At 39.7% G+C, this 21,729-nt stretch overlaps 1 protein-coding gene across 12 annotated transcripts in view; it reads left to right on the top strand.

Annotated features, from left to right (window-relative positions):
* Positions 1–4,419: 4,419 nt before the first annotated feature.
* Rapgef6 (Rap guanine nucleotide exchange factor 6) overlaps positions 4,420–21,729 on the top strand; it is a 172,095-nt gene continuing 154,785 nt past the window's right edge. For 11 of the 12 annotated variants that reach the window (XM_041664172.1, XM_041664170.1, XM_041664176.1 and 8 more), the window contains exon 1: positions 4,420–5,097. In XM_041664172.1, coding sequence (XP_041520106.1) covers positions 5,029–5,097 — 69 coding nt within the window. In that variant the 5' untranslated portion in view covers positions 4,420–5,028. Of the gene's footprint in view, positions 5,098–6,682; positions 6,812–21,729 lie in introns of all 12 variants that reach the window. The other variant, XM_041664171.1, reaches the window with a different exon arrangement.

The following is a 21,729-nucleotide window of genomic DNA, read 5'->3' as shown; positions in this document are numbered from 1 at the left end:
ACAGAGAAACCCAGTCTCAGAACACAAACAAACAAAGAATTTAGCTAAGTGCCAAGACTCATTGACTTTTTGACTGCTACCTTTTTTTTTTTTTTTTTTTTTTTTTTTTTTTTTTTTTTTGGTTTTTCGAGACAGGGTTTCTCTGTGGCTTTGGAGCCTGTCCTGGAACTAGCTCTTGTAGACCAGGCTGGTCTCGAACTCACAGAGATCCGCCTGCTTCTGCCTCCCGAGTGCTGGGATTAAAGGCGTGCGCCACCACCGCCCGGCTGACTGCTACCTTTTACCAGGTAATCAGAGTAATTATAATGTTCAGAGAATTTTTAATGTATGCTCTTATAATTATAATTATAGTACCCAAAATACAGTGATGTGCTCATTGATACACCCAACTTTACTCAGTGATAAATTGAAATTTTAAATCCAAACCAAGAAGACACCATGTAAAGCTGTTTAGGAACATTTTATTCAAAACAAATGACCATTAATTTTAAACAACTACAACAAGTATTGGTTTGGAGTCTGGCACTGTTTTGCTCCCTAATTTGGATGTAACTCTGGGCAAGTGTGCCTCTTGCTGCACATCATGTGGAATTCAGCCATTTATCCATCCTTGGCACCTACTCTGCAGTAGTAATTTAACCCTGAGTAGGTTTGTTGGGAAGCTGCCTTCCTTAAGTTAGGTTAAATTGAGCTGAAGTAAGCCTTGAGGCAGTAATAGCTAGATAAGAACCCAGTTTCACATATTAATTTTCACTTTTACATTTAAGCACAGAAAAGCATCCTGTTTTAAAGCAGTAAAGTACCGAACACTAGGAAAGTAAGGATCAGTTATTTATGAGCTGTTCCTAAAAACTTTCAGATTTTCTTTTAACATTTCTAAGTAGCATGGAATACTGATTTTGCTAATGAGAAATTGAGTGAGATGCAGAGGATTTAACATGCTTATTTAAAGTCATATTGGCCGGGCGGTGGTGGTGCACGCCTTTAATCCCAGCACTCGGGAGGCAGAGGCAGGCGGATCTCTGTGAATTCGAGACCAGCCTGGTCTACAAGAGCTAGTTCCAGGACAGGCTCCAAAGCCACAGAGAAACCCTGTCTCGAAAAACCAAAAAAAAAAAAAAAAAAAAAAAAAAAAAAAAAAGTCATATTGTCTCCTGTAAAGTCCTTCATTTCGCTTAGACCAGAAAGCTTTCCCAGCTATTTGGGGTGACAGGTTGCAAAGCTATCCCAGTTTTTTTTTGTATGTGCTTTCTTTTGTGGAATGGGGCCTGGAGTAGCAAGTGAGGCCAAGTCCGAACTGAAGGCTGGTGAGGACTGAGAAGTTGCGGTTTATCAGAGGCATGACCTTCATGTCTACAAATCATTACACAAGCTTGGCTGTTAGTAATTTTCTATTCCAAACTGCTAGGGGATACCTAGACTAGCCTAGTTTGGGTTAGGCTAACTAGTTTATCATACTGCCACAGGGGTCTGATGTTTTCTGCTTATTTGTAATTGGACCTAAGTTGACTCAAAATACTTTTATTTTTAAAATAAACCATCAGGAACTGGAAAGATGGTTCAGTTAAGAGCACTTGTCTTAAATTCTAGTCCCAACGCCTACATAGTCATTACCAAACATCTGCAACTCCAGTTCTAGGGACTCTGATGCCCTCTTCTGGCCTCCAAGGGCACAAGATATATACATGATGCACATACATATTGTAGGCACAACAGTCATACACAAATAATATAAACTTAAAATAATCGGATTTTATTTCTTATATTTTAATATGAATTTTTAATTACATCAAAACAATCAAAATTATTGAAACTTGAACTTGTATTTTAGGGAAATCATTTTCCAGAAGAAACAGAAATAGTGGCAATGTTTGGATTGTACTGACAACACACTAAATGATTTACATGATTTAACTCATCGTCTTGAGAACCCTGAGGGCCCACTATTTCTAGAGATGTGTAAACGGATGTTTAGAGATACATTAAATAGCTTCAGGGCTAAGTTCATAATAGTAATACAATGCTTACCCTGGTTGGATTCTCAAGACTGGTAAACACTCTTTCCTAACTAAAAGTTAAATTCAGGTCTGATTGCCTGCAAAGCTCAAGATTATAATGATTAAGCTTTTGGGTTTTTCCCCCTCTTTCAAAATATTAAGATGATAATGAACATTAATCTTTGGGGGGAGTGAAAGATATGATTTGGGACGGACCTTTGGGATCTAGCTTACATACACAAGCATGATGTAGGTCATGTGCAACACTGTCATAGTTACTTTCTATTGCTGTGATAAAACATTGACCGGAAGTAACCTGTGGAGGAAAGGGTTGGCTTTCCTATTATAGGGATGTCAAGGCAAGAACTCACATAGGGCAGGAACTGAAGCAGAGACTGTGAAGGAACACTGTTTACTGACTTGCTTGATTTACTTGCTTAGAGAACCCAGGACCACTGCCCAGGAATGGCACTACCCACGGTGGTCTAAGTGCTTCATGTCAATCCATGCCCCCACAGACCTCACACGCCAATATGATGGAGGCATTTTCTCAATTGAGGTTCCCTCTTCCCAGATGGCTAAGTTGTGTCAGTTGACAGAAAAATTAACCAGCACAAGTACCATACAACTTTTTCACAGTTTATTTCTGTAGTGGCTGAGCCATAAGGGCTTTTGTGTCTTAACCTCAAAAAAAAAAAAAAAAAAAAAAAAGATGTGCTAATAGTATTTTGTAAACTTCAAGTTTGGGCAAGCCCCAGGGCCCAACGGAAAATACAGCACTGTCATTACTCTGAAATGTTAAAGCCTGAACTCTCCTGTTCTTTTTATTAGAGATTCTTGCCTTGCCACAAGAAAGGTACTGTGAGTCATTACTGGAAAACATGTCAAATACTAAGACTATAAGTTCCCTAGTTAACTTACTCTGGAAAATACTATGATGAATCTAGATGTGGTCAGAGATCAACTTTTAAAATTCTGTATAAACGAAATGCCAGAAGGTCGAGTCACACAAGGAATGGTGTGACTAGTGTGGTCCACCTGAGCTGGTAATGGTACAAAATAACTGTGTCAAAATGATGAATTCTAGAGTTCTGTCAGTTAACCTTTACTGTTGAAACAGTCTGTAATGGTTAACAATGATAGTTTATTTGACAGAATCTAGGATCACCATGGAGATAAATCTCTGGGCATGTCTATGAGGGAGTTTCAAGATTGGGCTAATTAAGGAAGAGATGATTTACTCTTCTGTTTCATAGGCTTGGGGTACTGACTGAATAAAAAAACCAGCTGGGCAAGAGCATTCATAATGTGGTATTCCCTGATTGTGGACAAAATGAACAGTCACTTGACATCCCTGCCACCATGGCTCAGCAGGAAAAGGTACATGCTACCAAGATAATCTGGGTTTGGTTCCCAGGACCCAAAATGGTAGAAGAAAAACCACTTTCCTCTAAGATGTCTCCAGACCCCCACATAAGCACAATGGCATTATGCCACACACAAAAGGAATGTTTAAAAAGGGAAGAAAGAAAAACGGGGGGCTGCTGAGATGCCTCGGTGGTTTACGAGCAAGTAGTGCACTTGAAGAGGGTTAGTTCAGTTCAGCACTCATGTCCAACTGTTCCCAAGTCCCTGTAATTCCAGCTCAGCGTGTAGGCCAAAATTAACTCTCTACAGTTCCTTTTATCAAATTACTTTTTTATCCCAATAGGAAAAATAACTGATACTCTTTGCAGCTTTTCGGACAAGTAAACAAACTGTAGCAAGTCTTTATTTTAGGAAAAGAGACTAGAACATAAAATTCAATGCAAAAGCACTCATTATTGGCTTCAGGCAACATAAAACCCCCAGCTGCCTCAGGGGTGAAAAAAACGACACGGAGGGCCTACTCTGAACACAGGTTAGTCTAAAGCAGATGAACCTGGCCTTAGCTGGCCCCCAGCCACCCACTTGGAGGGCTTTAGTACTCAAGAATCATAGATCAGGATTGACAGAGGCACGTTGAAATAAAAGGGCAGATCTACCTCTGTAGAAGCAGATTTGCCTTTTAATCAGAACAAGTGAACAGCAGTTTTTACACGGGAGTGGAGACTGCACACGTGGCTTGTGAGTTTTATAAGGACAGAAAAAGTAACTGGGATGTAAGATTCCATCTCCATGTAGGTTCCCCAACAGTCTCAAAGTGGCAAATTCCAAGGCTGGTATGTGAATCTTATCAGAAGTTTCCAGGATCCTGATAGCCCACAGATGTTAACTTTCCCATCTGGAGTTTTTCAGCCCACCTGAGGCTTTTAGGTCATAAACCCTTTAAAGGAAGATCCTGAACAGTATACTACATCCAGCCCCTGAGGCATCCATCATCATGTCCAGGACATTCTGGTGGATGCTTGACCCCCAGGCTATCCCCTGAGCTATAATCAACAGTCTTGAAAACACTTTGAGCGCAGCTTTCACTAGCGATTTCATGGTTTGATTTTGCTTTTCAAAGTAGCGCTGGGTGCGCGAGTACTGCCCTGGGATCCGTGGCTTGCGCGGCGGTGTGTGGACTTCCCGAAGTTGCCGAATGGCAGCCTCGGCTCCCGCAAGACTTGAGTTCCTCTGCTTCCGGATTCGGGTGCCGAGGTACCTGCAGTTCTGCCCCACCGGCTATTTTTAGCTAGGCCTTCATAACATTTCCGGAACCTCAGCCGGAAGCTGGGGATGCGGAAGCTACAATCCCGTGATGGACTCTCGCGACGAAGGTCTAGCAACTCGTTCTCAGTCCCCCACCCCTAGCTCTTTACGTCACGGCTAGGCGGGCGAGAGCGTGCGCGTTGTGCGCGTGCGCACTCACCAGCTCTCGCCCCGGCGCAGGCGTCTTTCTGGCCAGTCGCGCGTGGGCTGAGGCCCTGGGCGGGCGTTGCGAAGACTTGTTTGCTTGAGTTTGGACCCTGCGACAGTTCTCAGTTCCCTTCTGGTGGGGCGGGCGCACACCCGGCTCAGGCGAATGGGGGGCAGCTAGACGCAGGCTGGGGAGCGTGGGGCTGCGGACATGAACTCGCCCGTGGACCCCGGCGCTCGTCAGGCGCTGAGAAAGAAGCCGCCGGATCGGACTCCTGAGGTAAGGCCGGGCAATTGGCGCGTACACCTCGGCCCGGACCTGGCCGTTGTCGCGAGCGGGGTGGTGAGCGCCTTTCCTGCCGCTCCCTGCTGGGGACTTCCTTGTACCTCTGATAAGAAAACACCGTTACTGTGGACTGGGTTCTGAGTTTGTCTGTGCTCTGGCGGGCTGAGAAACCAGCTGGGAGTTGTAATGTGTAAATAGACAGTTTAGATTCCAGCCAGTGCGTGCTGTGCTCAGATACTGTACAGTTGCCCCCCAATGACAAGCTTCCAAAGTCCCTGTCAGACTCCGCATCCAGTCGGTCGGTGAGAGTTGAGTAGTTCCCTCGGTGCCTTTTCAAACTGTCCATAGCAAACTACAGATTTTTTGTTTTCTTGGTCTGGAGACTTGTCTGTAATCAGTGGTTATGTGTTTTATACCAAAAGAAAAACCAAAAGTGTTGTGAGTGGAATGGATCGTCTAGGTAGAAGTTGCAGTAATTGAAATACTTTACGTCTTAGTCACGCGAGTTTCAGATTTATAGTGCTTTGCATAAAAAAAAGTCTCAGAAACTTTGGACTAAGACTCTGGGACATGGTATTATTGAAACCGTAACTGAAGCTGTGATGAGTCCAGCTTGTTTACTGAGATACTGATCTTTGCATAGGAACAAGGCAATTTTAAAAAATTACTTTCCAGGGCTACTAATAATTCCAGAACTCAGTTTTTCTGTGGTGATGATGATTATGGCAATGTGCATTCTAAGTTTTATTTATAAACATTAACTAGGTAATGAGGGAAAACCCTAAGTAATTCGATCCCTTCTGAATTACTTAGTTTGAAATTGAGTCTTTTTAAGCAGAGGAAATTTCCTGTTTGTTAAGTTATGCTTGGTCATGTGTGCTGCAGTGAGAACTTTTATCTCGTTTTACTGGAATAGCAACATTGTTGAAAGGAATGTTAACTGCTTAGAGTCATTGACTGTATTTTTGAATGAGTGTAGAATTTGGGTTACTAGTAAGCAATCATTAACCAGAACGCTAGTGATGGTTTATTTTGATAAAGAATTTGATGATATTCTTACAAGCTCATTTCTTTTAGTGGACTCTTAAGGGTCTTTTATAAATACACTAATTAGGTAATTTTTCTTTGTCAACCTGTTCATGGTTCTATTCTGTACACAAGAAAATTTTAGTGAAGAAAATAGAAAGGTCCTTGTAGTTCTTACATTCTGATGGCATATGGAGAGTAGAAGGTAGGTTATAAATATGTAATATGCTAGCTATAATGGCCATTTCAAGTAACAGGATGAGAATTGTGAAAAAGGAAGATGAACTAGATTATGGATTAAATGAAGTAGTTTCTATTGCCCTATGTACTTTGATTTTGTTGTTGTTGAGTGAAACTGAGTATCACTTTATAGCTCATAGTAACCTGGAGTGAGCTGGTCCACCATACCTGGTTTGAGGATTTAACAGGATGAACATTCCACTGATGCATGAAAATGGGATCGTGTGTGAAGTTTTATGAAGAAAAGCTTTTGCAAGCAGAGGAAATAGTCATTGCAAAGACTGTGATGAGAATGTTTCTTCATGTATTCCAGGAATAGCAAGGAACTCCTGAGTAGTGGAGAATGAGCTAGAGTGAGTAGGAAGTCAGAGATGGTGTGTAGGGCTTTCTAAACTGCTGAAGAAGAAGATGATGATGGTGACTCTTATTTTCAGTGAAATGGGTGAGTTACTGTGTAAAGGTTTTGAAACAGGACTGTAACTTGTTAGATTTTAAAAAGACTCTTGGCTGTTGTGTAGCATGTAGACTAGGTGGGAACAAGGGTGGGAAGGAGGAGGAAGTTAGAAGCTATTGCATAAACGGGGTAAGAAATGATGATAACTCGGACTAAAGCGACAGAGATGGAGTTTCTGAGTAACTATCAACTTATGGAAAGATTTTTTTGATGTTTAGCCAAGAGCATTTGTTAATAGTACACTAGGTGTAGACTGAGAGAAAGAGAAGGATTAAGCCTGCTTACAGAGTTTTTGGTTTAAATAATTCTGGAGTGTTGGAGTTGTTACCAAAAACAGGTTGAAGAGCAGTAGTATAACGCACACCTAGTATTCATGAGATTCTGCTTAATCCTCAGCACCACAAAACAAAAGGATGGAAGATATACTGGAGCTGGTTTGGTGAAGGAGAAGATCAGAAGTAATGTTTTGAATTTGTCTAGTTTAAAATGTTGGAATAAAGAGTTACACATAAAATTTATGTTTCTAAGAAAAGGCTGGACTAAATAGTTAGAATTTTCAGTCATGGAGTTGTAGACATTTTTAGTTTGGAGAATGTATGAAATTACCAATATAGGGAGTACATAGAGAATAGAAAAGCTGCCACACATCAAGATCTCAGCATTTGGGATTCTGAAGAGGAAGATTGACATTGGTTCCTGGTTCACAATGTAGCCTAGGCTGCCCCTTAAAATCATTATCTTCGGGCTGGAGAGATGGCTCAGAGGTTAAGAGCATTGCCTGCTCTTCCAAAGGTCCTGAGTTCAATTCCCGGCAACCACATGGTGGCTCACAGCCGTCTGTAATGAGGTCTGGTGCCCTCTTCTGGCCTGCAGTCATACACACAGACAGAATATTGTATACATAATAAAGAAATAAATATTTTTTAAAAAAAATCATTATCTTCTTGCTTCAGCTTCTGAAGTTTTAGGATTACAAGAATGTTCCATCATGCCAAGTTTAGAATCAGTGTTTTTATAACTTTCTAGTAAGTCTTAGTGAACTAGACTCTTGAGTGATGAACTGTGACTTTTACATTTCTTTCTAACAGTTTTTACTTCTCTAGCTATTTGTCCTACTTTATGGATCCAGGTTTCACAACACATTGTCTTTCCTTTATTCTGTGATTTCCACTTTTAAATGATTTCTTATGGGAAAATGTGGATTTAAATACTGGTCTTGGTAAGTAAAAGTGTTCTAAAACCACAAAAGCTATTAAAGAAGGATGGCCTCAAGCTGGGGAGTTGTTCAATTGTAGAACACCTAACTAGCATGTGTATTTAATATCCAGCACAGTCAAAGACAGGTACATATGCCTGTAGTTATAATATTCAGGGAAGCTGAGACTGGTGGATTACTTGAGCACACAAGTTTAAATTTAACCCAGACAATGTAGTTGAGACCACAACTCAAAAAAGAAACAAAGAGACATTGATGCATTCCAAGATGTTCCCTGAGTCTTCTAATAACTTTCTTAGTTTCTGTATTGTATGTTCTGTGATGCTTGCACAGGAGCAGAATGGACTAATGATGCAATGTTCCTTTACATGATGTGTACAGTATACCTGTAAATACATTGACGTTGTTTATGAACCTAGGCTATATAATTTCCCAACTCGGGAAATATACTCAACCTTACTTTTTATTAATAAATACTGTGCCAATCTTTTACCTTTTTTTTTTTTAAACAGATCTTGCCTCAAGTTTATTTGTAAAAACAGCATAAGGTCATGAACATCTGCAAATACTGTATAGATATTCACACCAGTCCATCTGTCTTCACATTGGCAGACTGAGACCTTTCTTATGGGGCCTTCACAGGGGCCTGGGCACCTTTGGGAGCCTGAGCTGCAGCTGAGGCCTCTGCCTTGGTTTGAACCTTGGGCTTTGTTTTTTGGATCCTACGACCCCTGGCCATGTAGCTTCTAATCTGCTTTTCAAACTTGGGGTGAGCAATGAAAGCGTCTGCAGCTGGGGCCCTTTGCCCCTTGGGCTTCACCACCTGGGGCTTCACCAGGGCCTTGATGGCCTCCGCAAGTGCGCTCATGGCCTTTGCATTATTTGCCTGCATCTTCTTCAGGCCTTTCTTGTTGTGCTTCTTGGCAAAGCGCATGTTCCTCAGGAACTTGGGGTCGACCCCCTTGAGAGATTCATATCTTTGTGACCGGGGTTTCTTGATGCCATTTCTGTGCCATTTTCGGGACTTGTTGTGTGTGGTGTGGTTCTTGGATTTGGCCATGGCTGCACGGTAACCGGTGGCTCCCAAAACGCCTGCGACCAGAGAGGAGAGCAATCTTTTACTTTTTAAATTAGAACTTCTGAACTAGCACATAAAGCATTAGTACTTATATATAGCACATTTAGTAATTCAGATGCATACACAGATTTGGAATACTGTTCATATCACATTTTCTATTTCTGCATTGCATGGAGTGTGGAATTTTGTGGTGTAATATCAACCTTAAAGTTTAGGGGTTTCTTTTGATGACAGGATTTAACTATGTAGTCTAGGCTGGCCTCAGCCTTTCTGTATAGTCCATACTGACCTCAATCCTGCTGATCCTCCTGCTTTAGCCTCCAAAGGGCTAGGTTTACAGGCTAGCAGTGTCATGAAACCACCTCTTAAAAGCCCAGGAATTTTTATTTAGATGATCCCACTTCAAATAATGTTATCTAATATTTGTGTGTTTGTGTGTGAGTGTGAGTGAACTTTTCCTAAGAGAAGTAAGCGTTTGCTCAATCCAGTAGGATACCAACATCAGGACAGAATAATATTCTTAAAGTATAGGTCTATCACATAGGCGAAATCCCCCACCAAAAAAAAAAAAAAAGAAGAAGAAAAGAAAAAGCCAGCCGTCACTAAAATGTTTCATTACAATGTGGTTGATGACTTCCTCATAAATCTCTCACCCTTCTTGAGTTAAACGTGCTCCCTTCTTATTCTCAGCAAGTGTGCCCAACCACAGCCCATGCTTACTGTCACTGGCTGAGATACAGTCCAAGACAAAATAAAAACTACTTAAAATATGATCCCCTCCACGATTTTCTTTAACTCAATTGTGTGATTTTTGAGTGCGAATCTTGTAGATGATAACATCTTTTAACAATATTTGAAAGGTTTAACTAAATATCCTAAACCATGGGCAGCTAGAGAAGAATTACATACAATGGGGATAGATCGGCATGGCTGAAATCTCAGGTGAAGGTCTAATGACTCTTCCCAGCCCCTCCTTCCTTGATGAAACTTACAGGTCTGATCTCTTGAGAGCCTTTTGCAGGTGATTACTGTGGTGATTAAGTTGGCTGTGCACAAAGAAAAGTCCTAAGTATATGAGTGGTTTTAGGAAAGTTGCCTAACTTTAAAATACAATTACTTTGGGGCATTTTTATATGGACTAAATGAAATGAGATAATGTAAAATTATTTATTACCTTGCCTACAAATAGCAATAAATGGTAATCACATATTGGTTTGTTACTTTTTTCTGGCAAGATTTTGTCATCCTTTGATAAATTAAAAATTTTGCGTTGAAATCTCATCACTAGTGCTCATCTGTAGAAACCTTTTTTTTTCCTTTCAACTCCTTTGTTTCTGATACTTTTAATCTTCCTCAAGCATGATGTTCTAAAACTATGCTATAATTGCTGGTATCTAAGTTGAATAAAGACTGGGTTCTTCCAAGGGATCTGTGTCATTTTCCCAGCACACTTATCAAGTAGCTCACAATCACCTGTAACTCCTTTTCCAGGAGATCCAGTGCCCTCCTAATTACTTCCTTGGGTACCTTAACACACATGGCATGCAGATAAATAAAATTTTTTAAAATATTTATTTATTATGTATACAGTATTCTGTCTCTGTGTATGCCCGTAGGCCAGAAAAGAGAACCAGATCTCATTACAGATGGTTGTGAGCCACCATGTGGTTGCTGGGAATTGAACTCAGCACCTTTGGAAGAGCAGGCAATGCTCTTAACCTCTGAGCCATCTCTCCAGCCCCCAATAAAATATTTTTTTTAAAGATGACTCGCATACACCCATCATAAACAAGCTAAAATATCTTGTAAAATATCTGCTCTTCTTGAAAGACAATAGAGAAAACTTAGTTATAGTTTAGAATAGAAATCCCTTTTCTTTATGGCTCCAAAACAGTTTTCAAGAAACATCACAGAGTATTATAGATAAATGGCAGGTTTAACTTTCTATATTTTTTGCCAAAGAGTTTGTTGGACATTAGGAATCTGACGTAGAAGAATTGCTATGAGTTCAAACCCTGCCTTGGGCTGCAATGTGAGATCCTAACTCAAAAGTGGAAATTTTTGTCAGACAGAATTTCACACTCATTCAGTGCTAATACAATTCTACCTCAAAGGAAAAAAAAAAGAAAAGAAACACTTTAAGATCTAGCTTGCTTTTGTTACAAAAAAATGAAAACATGCAAAATTTAGCTTTTTAGTAGTTATTTCTTAACCTGCTTCAGATTTAGAATATAAGTCTTTGACTATAAACCTATAGAATAGATGTTTTTTTCCTGATCTGGCAAAAAGTACCATTGCACTTGTCATTTTTGAGTGAGTCACTTTGCACACACCCTGAGGTTGGCAAAACAAATATTCTGCTGTGTATTCTCAGCCAATGTACATTCGTAGAATTCCTTGGAAAGAAAAAACTTATTTATGCTTCTAGGCCCTTTGACCTTTATTTGTAAATTCAACTAAATAAAAAGAAATGTCAGATCTAAATGAAATCTTTATTAAGGAAAAACTGGGGCTAGAGAGATCAGATAAGAGTACTGGTTGCTCTTCATAGAACATGGGTTCACGTCCCGTACCCACATGGTGATTCACAACCATCTGTAGCTCTTTTTCCAGAGGATTCATGGTCTCTAGTGATCTCTTCAGGCACACAGGTGCACAAACATAAATGCAGGCAAAACACCCATACACATAAAAAAGAAAAATAAAAGCTGTGGCCCACTGGGAGTTTGGGCTATGTGATTTTGATTCTGAGATATTTAGTAACTTACTCAAATTCTCCCAGAAGGAAGAGCAGTCAGCATGACGAGCTTCATGAAATAATGAGTCTTTGGAAGGGATGGAGTCCATGTGATCTCTTTAAACTGTTTATCATTAGACAAGCCTGGTGAAAGTGGGATGTGGCTGTACATAAGAGAATTGTTACTTCTGGCATGGCAGTGGAAGCTACCATTAACGCTATCACTAATCTTTCCCACTTCTGCCACTAGAACTTTTGGACGAGTGCATGGCATGAAGGCATGGCAGCAGGAGATTTAGCACCTGGTCACAGTGCCCAGTGTTCTGCCTGGTCCGATCCCACAGCCATTCAGTTCCAAAGAAACACACAGACTTAACAATTATAAACTGTTTGGCCAATGGCTCCCACGTATTTCTAGCTAGCCCTTACATCTTAAATTAGCACATTTCTATTAATCTATGTATCGCCATGAGGCTGTGGCTTATCAGTAATGTTCTGGTGTCTTTCTCCTTTGCAGCTACATGGCATCTTCTTGACTCTACCTACTCTCTATATTGCTGTTCAGATTTCCCACCTGACTTTACTTTGCTAAGCCATTGGCCAAACAGCTTTGTTCATCAACCAATAAAAGCAATACATATACAGAAGGATATCCCACATCACCTTCCCTTTTTGGTCTAATTAAAAAGGAAGGTTTTAACTTTAACATAGTAAAATTGCATATACCGAACAGTTATCAAGAAAGAATTATATTTACAATATTTAGTTACTTGTATTTAGCAAAATTTAAAAAACATTCTGTCATCTATTTTATCTTTGTGAGTTTAAAGTTTCATATCTAATTTATCTTTTATCATAACTAAGGAAAACTACAACTATCCAATCTTCAACTCCATCAAAGACCCCAGAGGGATCTTTGTTACCTAATTTAATGTTACCTAATGTTACCTATTTAAACAGGAAGTGCATTGTAAGCAACTTCCAAAGGTTTTGAAATGACAGAAACATCTTGCTGCTTGGACAGTCACCCAAAATTCTTTTGTAACATTGGGGCATCCATCTTCAGCCTAGAGGCTCATCATATCTGGCAGACTTTTCAGGAAATTTGAAGATCTGTTATGCCTTATATTGGTAAAGTTCGTCAGTTGCTTTCTTGTGTGTTCTGCAGAATGTTTGGAAGTTTTCTTTTGTGAAGCAGGAATTCTAAAGTACTCTGTCTTCTGGAAAATTCAGCAGTTATTTTCTTGTGGGTCCTGAATGTCCAGTTCATATAGCATACCATAAAACAGTCCAGGCAAGAGCAGTTTCTTGCCCAAATGGCTAGCCTTGTCACATTGAAGACAAATTCCATAATGAGTTTCTTTGATGCCCATCAACCTCTCTGAAATAATTGGTACTGGCAGAAGCAAAAATGTCTCATTGTTGAGAAAAGTCTGAGTTCTTAAAAAAACTTTTAAATGTTATATTCTGTAGGTCTTTGAAGTGCTGAAGATTATCTATGTAACTGAAATATATCTCTGTATATGTAGAAAACCTAACATGGCTACAAATTTGACTATTATAAATGACTATTAATTTGTAATTTTAAACTATACATTACAGTTTTAATTGAGCTGTATATGCATAATGCGTTAAATAAGAGTAGAAATATACATATAGAAAAAAATTGACTTTAAATTTGTATCAGTAAACCAAAGTCCATACCGATGTATTCATTTTTATATCATGTCTCCTTTTTATTCTTTAGAAAAACCTTGACTGTGACCATTAGCCATTTATAGTCAACCCCCTTTAAATGAAAACAAACATTTATGAACAATATTTGGGGATTTGGGTCTAGTTTTTTTAGACTACTTCCTGCTGATTAGGGGCACTGTAAACAGGTCTTTCATGGAGTATCCTGTGTGATTGGTCCATTTCAGCCAGCAGTTCTGAAGCTGTTGTGGATGTTAGACCACATACGCCATTGCTTCAAGGGGTCTTGTTTGATCAAACCACATTAGCCGGTAAGGAATCCACAGCTTTCTGTCTTCTGTGGAAACAAGCAAAACCTCTTTTCCAAAGTAACATGTTCTTAAACTTAAATTTTGAAGTCAAGATACCTTTAAAAAATATATTGGTTAGCTTAGCAGCCCATACAATGAAATATCTCTCTGTAGCTAGCTCATTCACAGTCAAAAAATTCAAAGAAAAGATAATAATATACGTAATCCAGACTTTTTGTATATTTTTCATCTTTACATGACTTTTCTCTATTTTATGTATATTTTAAAATTTTTGGTTTTTTGAGACAGGGTTTCTATGTGTATCTTGGACTGTCCTGGAGCTCACTCTGTAGACCAAGCTGGCCTTGAACTCGCAGAGATCTGCCTGCATCTGCCTCCCAAATTCTGGGATTAAAATCATGTACCACCAAACCCGCCTACTCTATTTCCTTTTTAAAGGACTTTCTCTATAGTAAGAGATTACTTGTTCATTCCCAGCTGCCCAGAACCAAATAACCACACAGAAACTGTATTATTTGCAATACTCTTTGGCATATAGCTTAAGTGTATTTCTGGCTAACTCATATCTTAAATTAACCCATTTCTATTAGTTTATATTTTACCACAAGGTTTGTGGCCTACGTGCAAGGTTCCAGCTGGCAGCTCATGTCTGTCTCCTGGTGGCTCCATGGCTTCTCTTTGACTCCGCCTACTTTTTCCTCCTCTATCTGCTTGGAACTCCCACCTTGCCCTAGTCTGCTAAACCACTGGCCAAAACAGATTTATTCATTAGCTAATAAAAGCAACACATAGATAGAAGGTCTTCCCATACCATTTCTCTATCCTTTTTCTTTTCTCTCCTAAGCCTATGTATATTTTTAAACACATTGTAAACCGTTTAGAGGCTTTTTTTTCCTATCTGGATCAGTCTTTACTGTATATTTCTATCTTTTTCTGGCCACGAGTTTTTAGTACGCTAAGTGGATGACTAGGATTAAAGCTGCAGCTTTGGTGGCTGGATCTGCCCCACTCCTTGACTTTGAGAGTTTAACTTCATGGTTGAGGTACTGGTGAGGGGCCATGTTTTTTGCCACAACTCTGGAGTTTCTAGGTCCATGCCACCACCAAAAGGCATGCTGCCAGCTGCTCATAAACACCATTTAAGTGTTTGGTGGCAGGGCCTCTTTAAGAACCTCCATATGATTTTTGCTGCTAACGCTGAGTCAGGAAGCCTTCTTTAAAGTATCCACGCCTCTGCTCGCTGCCAGCAAAGAGTGCTTACTGGAGTAAAGACGATTACCAAGAAGCTGTACTTGCCTCTATTATTGTCTGTATAGAATCCTTTATTTATTTTTTTTAAGCTTTCTCAGCCTCTATGTGGAAATTCTTGCCAAATGTTTGGGTGCCATTTCTAGACAGAAGTTTCTGTCCCGCCTGGTCCCACAGCCGTTCAGTCTCAAAGAAGCACACAGAGACTTATATTAATTATAAAGTATTTGACCAATGGTTCGGGCTTATTCCTAGTTATCTCTTACATCTTAAATTAACACATTTCTGTTAATCTAGGTATCGCCACAAGGCTATGGTTTACCGGTAATGTTCTGGCATCTTTCTCCTTCATCAGCTACATGGTGTCTCCTTGACTCCATCTATTCTCTCTCTCTCTCTCTCTGTGTGTGTGTGTGTGTGCATATATATATATAATATATATATATATATATATATATTATATATATATATATCTGTTTGGATTTCCCACCTGGATTTACTCTGCTAAGCCATTGGCCAAAACAGCTTTATTCATCAGCCTATAAAAGCAACACATATACAGAAGGACATCCCACATAAATCCTGTCAAATTGACAATCAAGATTGACCATCACAATTTGTAGCCACAAGTTTAATTTTGTAGATCCAACCAAGTATAGAAATATTTCGGGAGGGTGTGTGGGATGTAATTCCATGGTATAGTGCTTGCCTGTAATGTGTGAATCTGTGGGGTTTGATCCCTTGCCAATGCAAATAGTAAAAGTATTGCAGGTGAGATTGTGTCTGTAGTGAACAGACTTTTTTTTCTTTGTCATTCTTTAATACCCTATCACAACATTTTACCAAGCTTTTTCATAACTGGTGGTTTGAATAAGAATGGCCCAATGGGCTCATACATTTGAATGCTTGATCACTAGGAGTGGCACCCTTAGGAAGCCTGGCCTTGTTGGAAGAGTGTGTTGTTGGGGATGGACTGTGAGGTTTCAAAAACACAAGCCACACCCAGTGGCTCTTTCTCTTCTTGCTGCCTGTGGAGCCAGATGTAGAACCTTCTATTTTTCTCCAGCACCATGTCTGCGTGCATGTCTGCTATGCTTCCTACCATGCTGATAATGGAGTAAACAAACCTGAAACTCTAAGCCAGCCCCAGTGAAATGTTTTCCTTTATAAAAGAGTTGCCTTCATAATGGAGTCTCATCATACCAATAGAACAATGGCTAAGACAATAACTCTACACTTTCTCATACTGCCTTAGTCTTCTGAGGTAAGCCCACTAGAGACAATCACATAGAAACTCTTAAAGCCTAAAAGAAAGTCCTAATTGCCAGCCTGCAGCTGCATGGGGTACTTGCCCAAATCATGCAGCCCCAAGCCTTTGTCTTTTATGCATAAAAACTACATCCTTGTTATGACACTTCAGTTAGCAGGAAGCAGAACTACAGAAAAAAAAAGCAAGGTTAGTACATTTAGGGATTTTTCTAGAACTCTTCACTAGGCCTTTGATTAGGTTTTTGTTCCTGTTTTGGCAGGTATTGGGGCCTGCATGCTGGGTTTTAAGGTCAGAATGTTGCCTCTAACATAGAATTAGTTGTGCTAAGATCTGGGGGCCTGTTACATTAGCTCTATCTCAGAGGTTCTGATAAGTTGTGCTTTCATTTTCATTTGAATCTAGGTATTTTTGCATTTTCTCCCTGACTTATTCATTGGTCATTCATGATTGCTCAATCTCCATTACTATTCAGAGAGAAGAAAATAATCAGCTGTTAGCAGCAAACTGTGCCTCAAACTATACACAGGAAATATACGTTACAATTGACTGAAGCCCACTGACATCACCAGTTAATTATCACAAGACAGGAAAATGACAAAACTGCATATAATGTGCTGTTAAAAAGTATCTAAGGTTAATGTGATAAAGTAAGGTGGATGAAATAAATAAAGGAAGAAGGCAGGGAAAGGGAGAAATAAAAAAATAAATGGAGAAAGGAAAAAGAATAAAGAAAACGGAAGGAAAGAGAAAATAGTAAGAAATTGGAGAAAAATTTAAATGAAAAATAAAAAGACTTCCCAATAATGAAAAAACTCCAAAAATACAAGAAGTGGACTAAAAACATAAGAACATCTAAATTAGATTAAGATGCTATTACAGTAGGGTGGGAACAAAGGATACATGGCAGAATGGTGTAAGAGAAAGGAAAGAATAATGTTCAATTAATTTCTATGCATGAGGACTGGAGAGAGTCAGTTAAACTGTGGATTACTGTTTATAAGAAAGACTCCTATAGCTTATGCTGTTGGTGAGTCCCTTGGGCGAATGTGTGAGGTCTGGTGTGCTGTTTTAAGTGATAATTAATGTGGGATTTCCCTCTGTATGATACGAATATGCTTTATTACTATTGGTTAATAAAGAAGCTGCTTTGGCCTATGGCAATGAATGCAGGGAGAAAGAAGGTGCCATGTAGCTGCCAAAGGAGAAGGGTGTCAAAACCTTACCAGTAGGCCACAGACTTCTGGTGATACATAGATGAATAGAAATGAGTTAAGATGTAAGAGCTAGCTAGGAATACTACTAAGCCCATCGGCTATACAGTGTTGTAATTAATGTAGTTTTTTGTGTGATCATTCGAGTCTGGCTGGCCAGGAAACAAAATCAATCTCTGAATACTGATAATTTTCCTCGTTTGAGCTCCAGCTGTCTCTGCTGGCCACAGTAGCATTATAGTTTGTGGCAGGCTCTTTCTTCTTGATACTCTAGAGTTCAAACCTGGTTGAGATTCTTGGGGAGTATTTCTCTCAGGTAAAACAGGAGTGTGTGAAGCCGTCACAGTACTGAGAACTAAGTAGATAAAGGGCATGTCTTCATAAAATCTCCTGATTATCAGTCAGTCTGCCAGATGGATGTGTCGGTAGCTGTTTAGTATACCAGTGGACCTTCAGCATTCTCAAGCTCCTTGGAAGTGTTGGCAGATAGGTGGCTCAGAGGTCGATGAGCTGCTGAACTCAGAATTATTTCAGTTGATGAGCCATTGAGAAAGAGAGACTCATTCTTTATGTACTTCCCTGCCTGGGTGAGTCTCCCAACTCCCTACACCTTTCAACTTCTTAGCCTCTGTCTGTTTCCATTCTTTACAGCTGTTTTCCTGGGCCTGCCTTCACCCTGTGACTTTGGCAGGCCCAATTGCAGCTCAAGACTGTGGTTCCCCTCTTCTCAGCTCAATAATAGGTTCCATCTCAAGGTGGCTCCTGGCCCTGTTTTTGGAGTAGCATTTAAAGTAATGAAGTGGGATTTCAGTTTATATTGACTTTCCCACCAAAGGAATTTGTTTCTCATCAAAACTGACAACGGGATTTGAAGCTTATCAGGTCTTTGGACTTTTCCAGAAAATAGATGCCTCTTGCTTAGCCTATCATTTGCAGCCGCTTCTCCCATTCCCTGTCTGGGAGCTGTGGCACAGGTGCTGTGCTTGCCTACTCTTTTTAATTGATCATGTTGTTTTCTTAGCTTTTTTCAAATATCCTTTTTCTTCCTTTATGGATTTCTAAAACATTTTCCTGTTTTTTTATGTTTGGAATAAAATTCTTTCCTTTTTAACTCACTCCATCTGGTCAAACACCTCTTAGAAATTCAGGATTATTTCTATCGTTATTGTGTGTTTGCGTACATGAATGTTCATGTGCCACACGCGTGTGTGCTCATTAATATTTTACATATTTGGGTGCTCTGACATTAACTGCGTATACATTTAGGAATGTTATTTTATCTGCTGCATTAATGCCCTTATCATAATGCAGTGGCCTTCCTTGTCTCTTTTTACTCTTTTGACTTAGTTGGTTTTGTAGTTTCTTTGGATTCCATTTGAGTGAAATATTTATTCCATCTCTTTACTTTGTATCTGTGTGTGTCCTCAGAGGTGGCCTGGATTTATGATAAGCCTGTAGAGTAGTTTTTCTATTTAATCATTCTGTATGTATTCGGGGTGAGGGTATTTGTTTACCTTTAATACTAAGGATTGAACCTGGGGCCTAGTACATGCTAGGTAACCACTATATCCCCAGACTATTTAACTGGAGAATTTAACCTACTTTGATTCAAAGTAATTATGGAAAGGTATGGCCTTATCATAGCCATTTTGTAATGTGTTTTCTAGTTTTGCTGTTCCTTTTGTTGTTGTTATTGGTTTGCTTTTTTGAGACAGGGTTTCCCTGTGTAGCTTTGAGGCCTGTCCTGGAACTTACTCTATAGACCATGCTGGCCTTGAACTAAGAGAACCACCTGCCTCTGCCTCCTGAGTGCTGGGATTAAAGGTGTGCACCACCACTGCCTAGCTCTTATAATCTTTTTTTAGTACTTTACTGTAGTATTGTTTGGCTCTAGTATTGTGGTTTGATTTTTTGGTTTGTATATTTTAGATTTTTGCCGTATGGTTTCTATGACAGTATTTTATGGTTTTAATTAATTTTAAATTATAAGAACTTAACATGATCATAAAAATAAGAACAAAAGGGTACTGAAGAGATGATGGTTCAGCTATTAAGAACACTGGCTGCTCTTCCAGAAATCCTGAGTTAAATTCCCAGCAACCACATGCTGCCTCACAATCACCTGTAGTGGGATCTGATGCTCTCTGCTAGCATAAAGGTATACTTGCAGCTAGAGCACTCATGTACATAAACTAAATAAATCTTTTTTAAAAGATAAGAACAAAACAAAAGAACAAGAACACTTGTTGTAATCTAGACAAGGGTAAGACCATGCTAAAGATATATGTAGTTTATGTACCACTCTTAGCAGTATTAGAGCATCTGAATTTGTCTATGTAGTCTCACTAGTCAGCAAGCAAGCACGTTTGTGCGGGTGCCCAAGGAGGCTAGAATAGTGTGTCAGGTTCCCTAGGACTTGAGTTAATAGGCAGTTATGAGCCACATGATGTGGGTGCTGGAAACCAAACATCTGTAAGAGCAGCAAGCACTTTTAATTGCTGAGCCATCTCTCTAGCCAGCCCTCCATCATATATTTTCCAGTAGCTGGTTACAAGGTTACTATTCTTTTTCTTGTTTCATCTATCATGCTGTTAATGCCTTCTGTTTTAAATCTTTTGAGTGTATTTTTCAGTTCAAGGATTCTGTTTGATTTTTGTAAGAGTTTACTTCTACCTCTTTAAGTTTCTGTTAAAGTATGGAAACATGTTTGTTTCATTTTCTTCAGTTTCATTGAGTTCCTTAAAACTGGTATTTCGTGTTCTCTGAGATCTCTGACACTTTGAAGTAAAATCCCGTTTTCTGGAAATAAATTCATAATTTGTGTCATGTGCCATTCTTTGGGTGTTGAGGTATCCTAATCATCCTAATACAGCATAGTTTGAGCCTGACTTTCTATGAACCTGTTGTCACTTTCATTATGCCAGCACTAGATAGAGTGTAGGTCCACATTTGGTGGGAAACTCCTAACACCATATTGTCACCACTTTGGTTCTTGAGAACAGTATAAGCCTGGGTTTATCTCAGGTATACTGAGTATGTGTCATTTGGGAGGAGCCAAGGAAAAGTGTAGTCTGTAACTGCAAGCTTCTGCCTGGGGTCCCATAGGCCATTGCTGCCTCGAGTTTCTTTCTGGAGTCTGTTGTATGGCAGTGCAGGATCCAACCTTGTTTGGGGAAGAATCACTCTAGATAGATCTCTGATCCTTGGGCTCTTATGCCATACAAGTAGTCACCATTATTTGTAAACTGTGTAGTACTTTGAATCTCTAGACTACTAAGACCTGCACATGACCTATGACCAAGGATTCAAACTGCCTGTTGCTGAAGTGGGCTCCTGGCCCAAGGTAACTGCAGCTAGTCATAGGCGATATTATAGTAATAGAAACCCTCTGAACTTTATGCGTCTTCTCCCGGTACTGGGACTGTTGAGAAGCTCCATTCACAGGCAGACCATTAAGATCTGACTAGCCACCAAGTGGTGATGGTGTACATCTTTAATCCAAGCACCCAGTAAGCAGAGCCAGGCGAATATCTGTAAGTTTGAGGCCAACCTAGTCTACAGGGTAAGCCAGGACAGCCAAAGCTACATAGATAAATCCTGTTTGGGAAAAAGAAAACATGAACAGCCTAGCACTAAGTTCCAACACATAGTCTTGTGCTTACTACCCTATCCTCATGAATAGAGCCTTATACCACACTGTGTTAAGATAGTGTTGATGGTCCTGTGCCATCTGACTGGTTCTAATTTGAGCCTTGCCTGGGTTTAACTCTTACGTGTAGAGGTTTAACAATTTTGGGTGCACTGAGGTTCATAGTTGCTGGTGATGATTGACATGTATGTCAGTACATACTTGTAGACCTGTCTGTGCACTTCGCCAGTTTAGAGCCTTATCAGTTAATACTGACTTGGCAATATGTCTCCTGAGGCTGGAGAGTGAATGGTGAAGAGACTGCCTTGGCCACCAAAGCTGGTTCATACCTGAGTCTCACAGCTGCAGGGAACTATGCTACTTTTAGCCGATCAGGTGTGCCCAGGATCCATTTCAAGACTGAAACTGAAGTTTGTTCTATCCATGCACAAATAATCTCCCTGTTGTTAGAGCCAGATTCAAGGCTCCATATGTGAACTTTAGCCTGCATA

Source organism: Microtus oregoni, unplaced genomic scaffold (genome assembly GCF_018167655.1).
Source record: "Microtus oregoni isolate MIOR12 unplaced genomic scaffold, Mior012 000015F_ref0000493, whole genome shotgun sequence".
Lineage (NCBI taxonomy): Eukaryota > Metazoa > Chordata > Mammalia > Rodentia > Cricetidae > Microtus > Microtus oregoni.
The sequence above is the reverse complement of the archived record's forward strand: the minus strand, read 5'-3'. Positions and strand labels throughout refer to the sequence as shown.